General features: G+C 37.9%; 1 protein-coding gene across 1 annotated transcript in view; it reads left to right on the forward strand.

Annotated features, from left to right (window-relative positions):
- LOC140338901 (uncharacterized) overlaps positions 1-8,616 on the forward strand; it is a 31,013-nt gene extending 22,397 nt beyond the window's left edge. Inside the window, exons 18-25 of the mRNA XM_072423219.1 lie at positions 614-734; positions 2,091-2,133; positions 2,246-2,337; positions 2,429-2,531; positions 3,268-3,348; positions 3,888-3,937; positions 4,163-4,259; positions 5,051-8,616. Of these exons, the coding sequence (XP_072279320.1) occupies positions 614-734; positions 2,091-2,133; positions 2,246-2,337; positions 2,429-2,531; positions 3,268-3,348; positions 3,888-3,937; positions 4,163-4,259; positions 5,051-6,420 (1,957 nt within the window). The 3' untranslated portion in view covers positions 6,421-8,616. The remainder of the gene's footprint in view (positions 1-613; positions 735-2,090; positions 2,134-2,245; positions 2,338-2,428; positions 2,532-3,267; positions 3,349-3,887; positions 3,938-4,162; positions 4,260-5,050) is intronic.
- Positions 8,617-9,158: the final 542 nt, after the last annotated feature.

Here is a 9,158-nt window from a genome sequence, read left to right on the forward strand (position 1 = left end):
GAGAAGCCCTTTTCCTGTTTTAAATGTGACAAATGTTTTTACCTGAAATGAAATTCTTTAATGCATCAGATGGCTCACAATGATGAGAAGCAATTTTCTTGTTATTAATGTGAAAACCTAACTTGTTCCACACAAAGGATTCCCATGGGGGCGAAGCCATATGCATGTTTCATGCCACTTAATCATAATTATGGAAAGTGTTTTTACACAGCGAAGCCAGATTTTACTGCATTTAACCCGATATAAAAAAAAAGTTATCTCCTAGATTGTAAGCTCTTCAGGGCAGGGTCCTCTCCTCCTCCTGTGTCACTGTCTGTATCTGTCTATCATTTGCCACCCCTATTTAATGTACAGCGCTGCGTAATATGTTGGTGCTATATAAATCCTGTTTATTATTATTAATAATAATAATAATAATAATAATGTCCTGAAAAGTTCTGGCAACCATAACACAAAATTTAAAGCAAACATGCTATACGTGTAAAGAAAAATAACAAGTTCACTTTCTTGTCGTCTTCTCACCTAAGCATGCTAACCTTTGCTTTGCTTTAGCTCCAAGTCACCCGGTCAGTGCTTTTGCAGAGCTATGAACTTTTTCCTTGCACTACCACAGCACTACAACATGTGTTGTCACATGCAACAAAGTGGAGCAAGTCACATGCTTCCCCAAACCTGGAAATACTGGGTATAACTTCTACTTACACTGGTTAACAATAGGGCAAGCACGAGAAAAGGTGAGTATGTGCTTTTGGGAAGTTGACAGCTTGTACTGCCCTAAAAATGTCTTTCTTTCTTTTAATTTCCCCTTAAGCATTTAGTAATGATTGCCTGTCTGAACCACCAATCCCTGTCTGTTTTTGTAAAAAATATATCAATAAAAAAAAAATGAACACAAAAACAACAGTGTATGTTGTAGAAGAACACACAGTTGTAGACCTCCAGTGATGCACCAGCCACATTATAAAGCCACAATAAAGTTGAGAAGTTGAGTTTTTTGATGGGTGGAGTTTTTAGGAGGTGTTAGCCACAAGTGTCCCCCACTTGCACCTCTAATTTTGTTTACCTGTACCCCCTTCCTGTTCGCCTGTTTCATCGTGCAATTACTTGTGTCTACCCACTTCCGCTCCGTGACAGTTCTACTTCCGCTGTGTGGTTGCCATAGTGACGCCCAGCTCAGTTTTCCAGAGGACCGATAGCTTGTGACAAATTAGCACTAGAGGGCGGCATCTGCTATGTAATAAAAGAAAAATGTTCTCACTTCACAAAAAGGCGGCGGCCATTTTCTTGTAGCACGCAAGCTGTACATAACCAAATAAATGTAATTAAAAAGTGGGGTTACTCATGAATATTTTCAATATAAACATAAAAATTCTTATGTTTTGTTCAGGTAAAATATAATTCATTGCTGTTTCTTAAGCTTCAGTCGGGAACATACGGCCATTTTGTCGTAGTCCAGAGTTGAAGACAGGAAGTACTAATTATATAGCATTGCTGCTGGTGGGGTGCAAGTCTGGAGAGTGTGTGCTCAGTGAGGAGTAGGTATTAATGTTTTGTATTATGAGAAAACGGGGTCCCAGCACTGTCTGTGGATTGGATGAGGATGGTGGTGTCATGTCACCTCAACAAATCATCCTTCAAGTCCCCTGAGGTGTAGGTCATTAGATGAGAGCTCCCCTGGAGCTGGTGGTGATGGTACTTGGTGGGGTATTCTCCACAAAGCTACATACCATATCTATGAAAACTAAGGCTTTCAATAAGAAATACAATTACAATTCAGCTTATGTGGTTAGAAAGTGAAAAGGAGGTCCTAATGCTGTTCCATATTAAAGATCAAACGTGCTAATATGTTTCATTTATTATTATGAAAGCCTTTTTTACTGATGAATTATGTTATAAATCCTTGCATTCTAAAATACCTTGTGTTTCAAAATGGCCCTGGCACTGAACAAGTCTCAATATGGTTTCAACAATATCTGTCTTCCTCCAACTTTGGACATTACTATACTGTTTACATTTTTTGTCAACATGACAATAAAGATCATTTTTATTCCTAGCACAGGCCCAGACCAAGGAGTAGGAGGGATCTGTAGAAGGACGTCAAGATGGAGAACCCGCTGCCCCTCACATCACTGGGTAAGAGGAAACTTATATTTCTTGTAAAGGAAAGATTCAGCTACATACACACATCTTCTGATATAAAAAACATAGAAATTATGTATTCAGTCAATGTGTGCGTTCCCTACAGATGGATCCAAAAATACATCAGAGAGATGTCCCTGTCCTCTGTATTCCCGGACTTCTACACAGGAACATCAGGAGATCCCTCAGGAGGTTCAGGTCGATGGAAAAAACTGCATTACCATGACCTTTATACAAAAGCCCAACAAGTCTTGTATATTAAATTTATTTATTGCTTTGTATTTGGTAGAATGAAAAACTATTTATTGTTAAGATTGAAGATGAAGAAGATCCATATGTGATGAAAGATGATGGTCCATGTAAGGAGGCGATCCTTCAAGAAATTAGCACAGGTCAGTAATACACACTAAATCCAGAAAAGTTTCCCAGATTCCCCTTGTTCAGTCACTTCAACAATTTCTTCTTCTCCCCCTCCTCTGTCAGTAGACAGTAATGAGGGGAGGGGCAGTATGTGTCCGGGTGTATGTGTAAGGGTGTCAGGAGCCATCAGCCTCTATTAGACTCCCGCTCCTCCTTTTCACATCATGTCATTAAGTGTCAACAGCCAAAAGATGTGACCAGTCTCCCCCCACACATGGTATCTCATACATCTCAGTACAGGGGACTTCACTCTTGTTATGGCAGTAAGTAGTCCCGGACCACTTCTAGACCCTCTGCACAGTGATTTCTGCCTTCACAACTAAGAGAGCAATAACGACAACAGGCTAGCATGTAGGTAAATCACTCTCAAAACTTTAATGTTTGCACACAGTTTATATACCAGTTCAAAGGCATGATCAGTGCATGATCACAAGACAATAGACAACTAGCAGACATGACAACTGTCCTTGTGGTTTTCTTAGAACAGAATATTCACGTCAAGGGAACAGATAAATGGGAGGAAGGAGATAGTTTCAAGGTAAAAAGGGGGGAAGCAGACATTGGTTTACTAATAAAAAGGATAACAACTAGTTTCAACATAACTCAATCATCTACAAAACATAGCAAAAGCACAAAAATAATTTAACTCCAAGCCTCAGCAAAATTCCACTCCTTACATTTCCTTACAACTCTCATCTTTTATCACAGAATCTGGAGACGTCAAAGATGAAGGAGAAGAAGGACATGTGCAGATTAAAGAGGAGGAAGTTCCTTTGGATATTAGTTTGGGTGAGTATGACACTCATTGTTACAGATTATGCATTTTTTGAATTTCTTGAAAAAAAAAGGGTAAGCTTTAACCCACATAAGTTGCTTTAACAGGTCATCTAGCTTGTTTTGGTATAGACTGTGCTCTTGTTGACTCACACTTTAGCCTTGTTGACCCTCATCTTGTCTAAGTAAAGAAGCTGTTTTGGTTTGATAGAGTTGTATGCTTTCATTCCAATCTCATGATGGGTTTTATCGCTTGGAAAATATCAAGTCCCAACTGTTGGTTGTTACTGAGGATTTAGCTGCACCTTGGCTCCAGGAGTAGAGTGTAGGAGGGTGTTGGCATGTCTAAACCCATTGCTGCAACTTGTAGCCTTCATCTGGCTTTAAATCCATGCTTGCACATCTTTCTCTGACTGAATGTGATTGCACTGATCTTTCCATAAAGGATTGGTTGTCATTCCTTCAGACCACCACATTTCTATAGTTGTCCTAGATATTTACAGCAGCTTATAGTACAGTCTATCACTACACAACTATATGTTTGTTTCCTACAGATTCCCAGGGTCATACACAGAACGATCAAAAGATCTTACAGGATAATCAGGTAAATAGACAAACATCAGGCAACAAAATTGCAACTGCCAACATTTTGTTCCACAAACCTTTCTTTTTAGAAATGATTCAGTGTTTTGAGGGAATTAGATTCTGTTGTATTCTTATCACATTGGTCCGTCTGTAGTAGTTGTAGCACTACCACCAATCTGTTTTCTTTTTGTAGAATCTTTTTGTAGCATATTGATTGCCCAATATTTTATTTTGTGTTATCTAGTTGATTAAAGTGGAAAGCAAAGAGGAAGAAGAAGTTTCTTATGTGGGGGCTGGTGATCTATGTAAGAGGGAGGAAATCCCTCCAGAGATTGGAATAGGTGGGTGTAAATACTAAATATTCAGTTGCATGATAATCACTGAGCCCTTCCTACTTAACAAAGGTTAACATTGGATAGCAGGAAAGCATTGCTCCTAATAAGTTAAGCTTGTCCTGCAAAATGAAGAATATTCAAACAAGATGTTAGCCTGCATTGCTATACAGATGATAACAGCATGAGTGTTCAAGACAGCTTCACTGACAGCCGATGTAATTGTTTAAAGATTATGTGTGCATGCACGGTTGTGTGAATTAACGCTTTTTGCATAATGACACTTGTACATACTATAGAGAGTAATGGATAAATGCCAGAAAGAGCCAGATGGACGTATTAACTGTACCTGAGAATAGTCGCTGGGTGTTTTTCAAACAAATGTTTTTTTAATTAAATGTCAGTATTCTTTTTTTTGAGGGACAATTATTAAACATGTGTGAGTAGCTTTATCTAACTTTTGGGGACCTGTTGGTAAATAGGCTGTATTTCTGATGGCCTAGTACACACAAAAATTTACTGTCAGGGTCTGATTGATTTTCTAAATAATTGATGAGCTGGAAGTTCCAAAACGTTGTGCACACAAGTGTACAATATTCTGACTTTCTCTCCCACAAAAAGTAATAAGAATTTTGATCAAATTTGATCCATCCATCCACCTTTTTTAAATAGTGTGTAATGACAACATGAAATATACACTGTTAGTCTATATTCAAGCCGAAACCAGTGACTTCTGTTCAACAAGACCAAAGTCCTTTTTTATTAATCTGGATATTCCTTCCATTTCTTATGTCTTCTAGATGGCAGATACAGTGCTCATAACTGTGAAAATTATCCCACCGTTACAGAGGAAAGAGAAATACAAACTCATGACATCATAGCAGATCCTCCAGGAGGAAACATCATTAACCCAACACTAACCCAAGATCCAAACTCCTGGAGTTCTTCCTGTGATCCTCAGACTCATCAAACAGAGGGAGAACCCTTCATGTGTTCCCATTGTGGCAAATGTTTTACCCAGGAAGAAGACCTCACCTCCCACATGGGAAGTCACCAAATTGAGAAACCCTATTCTTGTCCCAAATGTGGAAAATGTTTTTCACAAAAAGTACAGCTCACTAGACATCAAAGAACTCACTCAGCCGAGCCACCATTTGTATGTTTAAAATGTGGGAAATGTTTTAAGGAAAAATGGATACTGGCTAAACATCACAGTCTTCACAGAAGGGATATGGAGTATTCATGTTCAGAATGCGGGAAAACTTTTGCTTTAAATTCATCTCTTACAAACCACAGGAGAACACACACCGGGGAAAAGCCATTTTCATTTTCGGAATGTGGAAGGGGTTTTTCCAACAGGAAAAGTTTTATAGGCCATCAGACAGCTCACACCGGGAAGAAGCCGTTTTCATGTTTGCAATGCGGAAAATGTTTCACCCAGAAATCCAATCTTACTACTCATGAAAAAGTTCACATAGGGGTTAAGCCATATTCGTGTTCAGAATGCGGCAAATGTTTTTCTCAGAAGGCGACTCTTACCACACATGAGAAAGTTCACACTGGTGAAAAGCCATATGCGTGCTCAGAATGTGGTAAATGTTTTTCCCAGAAGTCAACGCTCACAACTCACGAGAAGGTTCACACTGGAGTAAAGCCGTTTTCATGTCTGGAATGTGGTAAAAGTTTTTCTCAGAAGTCGACACTCACCACTCACAAGAAAGTTCATACAGGGGAAAAGCCCTATTCATGTTCAGAATGCGGGAGGTGTTTTTCGAGCAGAAGAAACCTCATCGGTCATCAAACAACTCACACAGGGGAGAAGCCGTATTCATGTTTACAATGTGGCCGATGTTTTTCCAACAACCGAAATCTAATTGCACATCACATAACACACACCGGGGAAAAGCCATATTCATGTCCAGAGTGTGGAAAATGCTTTTCTCATAAGTCGGCTCTTACTAGCCATGAAAAAATTCACACAGGGGAGAAGCCATATTCATGTCCAGAGTGTGGAAAATGCTTTTCTCATAAGTCGGCTCTTACTAGCCATGAAAAAATTCACACAGGGGAGAAGCCATATTCATGTTTCAAATGTGGCAAATGTTTTTCATTTAATTCATCTCTTTTTAAGCATAAGAAAACTCACAGTGCAGAGAAGTCGGTTTTATGATCCTATTATGGGAAATATTTTGTCCACAAATCTATTTCCATCAGACATAAAGAAAAAAAGTTTACAAAGGGAAAATAATTTTGATTTTAGGTCACTAGGTTGCTGAAGGGCGTTCTTTGTTAGACAGTGGAAGTTGGAGACATTAACTATATATATTGCTTATATATATAATAATTATCCGGTGTTTTATTGCAAGAAAAGAGAGAACTACAATTTTTCCAGTTTGCAGATCAAGTTGATTTTAAAACATTTTTTTTTAGAAAACGCCAACATGTAATAGGATTTCAATGGCCTCTTTCATCAGGGCTAAAAGTAGTCACTTCTTCCCAAAATACGTCTTGAAATACTTATGATTTCAGTTAGAAAAGTCACTTGCTCATTCTCCCTCTTTGCCACTACTTTAAACTTCATGTCAGGAAGTGTGCATGTTATGTGTCACAGAAAAGACTAGGATTTAGATTAGATTCTGCAGTGCTAAGCCATATCAAAAGAAAGCAAATGTGAGTGATCACGTTCTGTTTTCCACCCAGTCTTTCTAGGGAGAGGCTTGGATTTATGGGTTTTGAAGCTACCTGTGTTTATTGGTATATGCTACTCTGTAGGCCCATGTGAGAGTCAACCTGTAAGAGTGGCTACAACTTGGCTCAAAGAGACCCTCAAGGCAGTGTAGCCACCCTAAAAATGAAGGCCAAGAGAAGTGAACATTTGAAGGCAAATTATAAAGGATGTAGTCACAAGACAGACAACAGCCTTAGGAAGCGCTGAAACGGAAACATTTATCCCAATGGGTAATAAGTTTAAGAGGCTAAAATTAAAACCCATGTGGCTTACAGCTGATAATAAAAAAGCCATAAGGAACAAGAAAAGGGCATTCCAAAAATATAAAAATGAAGGATCACCATCATTTGAAACCTATAAAGAATATAACAAAGGATGCAAAAAGGAGATAAAATGTACAAAACCTTAAAATGAAAGACAGATTGCAAAGGAAGGTAAGGCAAACCCCCCAAACATTTTCAAATATTTTAATAGCAAAAAGATCAGATCTGAGCATGTAGGCCCCTTAAAGGATGTCACTGGGTTGGTAACTGGGGATAAAGACAAGGCAGATTTACTAAACTTTTTTTTAGCTCTGTGTACACGAAGGAAAATGGCAGAGCTCAAGTCCAAATTCATAATAGCAATGTTGCTGCCTTAAATGAGTCACAATGGCTCAGAATTGATATGATTGAGAAACAGCTGGGAATATTTAAGGTTGACAAAGCACCAGGACCTAATGGATTACATCCACATGTCCTCAAAGAGCTGAGCTCAGTTATTTCAAAGCCATTATTTCTCATTTTTAGAGACTCTTTAGTCTCTGGCACTGAATCCATTCTCCCTTGAGAAGAGACTTTTAAGGGGTGATAGGATCACCCTGTATAAATATATAAACGGTCCATATAGAGAACTCCATTATTCACTTTGATATCAGTACAAAGAACAAGAGAGCACTCTTTGCGTCTGGAGGAAAAGAAGTTTAAGCTCCGGATAAGGAAGGGATTCTTCACTGTAAGGTCTGTAAAAATGTGGAATCTGCTCCCTCAAGAAGTAGTTTCAGCAACTACTATAGATTGCTTTAAGAAAAAGCTGAATGTTTTTCTAGAAGTACAGAAAATAACTGTGTATTAAGACTTTAAAGTAAAAATAACAGTGACTGTTCATCCAGGGAACATCTGATTGCCTCACGGAATCAGGAAGGAATTTTTTTCCCCTGTTGAAGCAAATTGTACCAGGGTTTTTTGCCTTCCTCTGGACCAACTATGTCTTATAGGTTTTTATATCTGGAATATGTTTATTTTCCTAGTGGTTGAACTTGATGGACTTATGTCTTTTTTCAACCTAACCTACTATGTAACTATGTTAAGTATACTGCTGTATATTATTTTAACCTTGAAGGGAATAATAACGACTTGTGAACTGACAGCAATGTGAATACAAAAACACAGCTCAAGCTCAAAAAAAAAATGCTTTCACTTGCCAAGGATTTTTCAATATTTTTAGTGTATTTTCATGTCTGCTGAATCCAGAAATTACATCAGTTTGATTGAATTGGCTCCTTTTTCTTGTGATATAGGAATTGGAATAGACAAGCATAATATTATCAATCTTTTTTTTTTACACCCATGTTTTGCATTTTTTATAATAAATGTAGCATTATTTTCATGAAACTTTCATTTGCCTTTTTTTTTCATACATTTTCTTTTTTTACAGAAACATAAGTTCTTCAAGAAGTTGTTTAAAGGACCCTAATGTATTTTTCTACATTTGTGGTGAATATTCTCAGCAAAAACAGAGAAGTATCATTATAGGATTTGTGAAACAAGCATATCTTTTATATTTTGGTATTAAACTGGGGGACCAATATAAGTAATGGGCTCCCCATATGGTATGCAACACTTGTGTAGAGTGTCTACGTCAGTGAGAAAATGTAAAATTGAAAAGTTTAAAATTTGGTGTACCTATAGTATGGCGAAAGCCCAGAAATCATCATGACCAGGGTAGAGGAGATGAAGCCCTTGTACCTCTGCTACCACAGCTTACCCCACCACCTGCTTGCTTTCTTTTTTATACCTTAAAACAAAACACTTAAACTGCATTGGGGTAAACTGGTTATAACAGCCTTTTATTAACATCAACAACTTTATTATTAAACTTCAAAAAACATACCATCATCACATTATCCAAACATACATGTA

The sequence above is a fragment of the Pyxicephalus adspersus genome, chromosome 10 (assembly GCF_032062135.1).
Source record: "Pyxicephalus adspersus chromosome 10, UCB_Pads_2.0, whole genome shotgun sequence".
In the NCBI taxonomy this organism is placed as follows: Eukaryota; Metazoa; Chordata; class Amphibia; order Anura; family Pyxicephalidae; genus Pyxicephalus; species Pyxicephalus adspersus.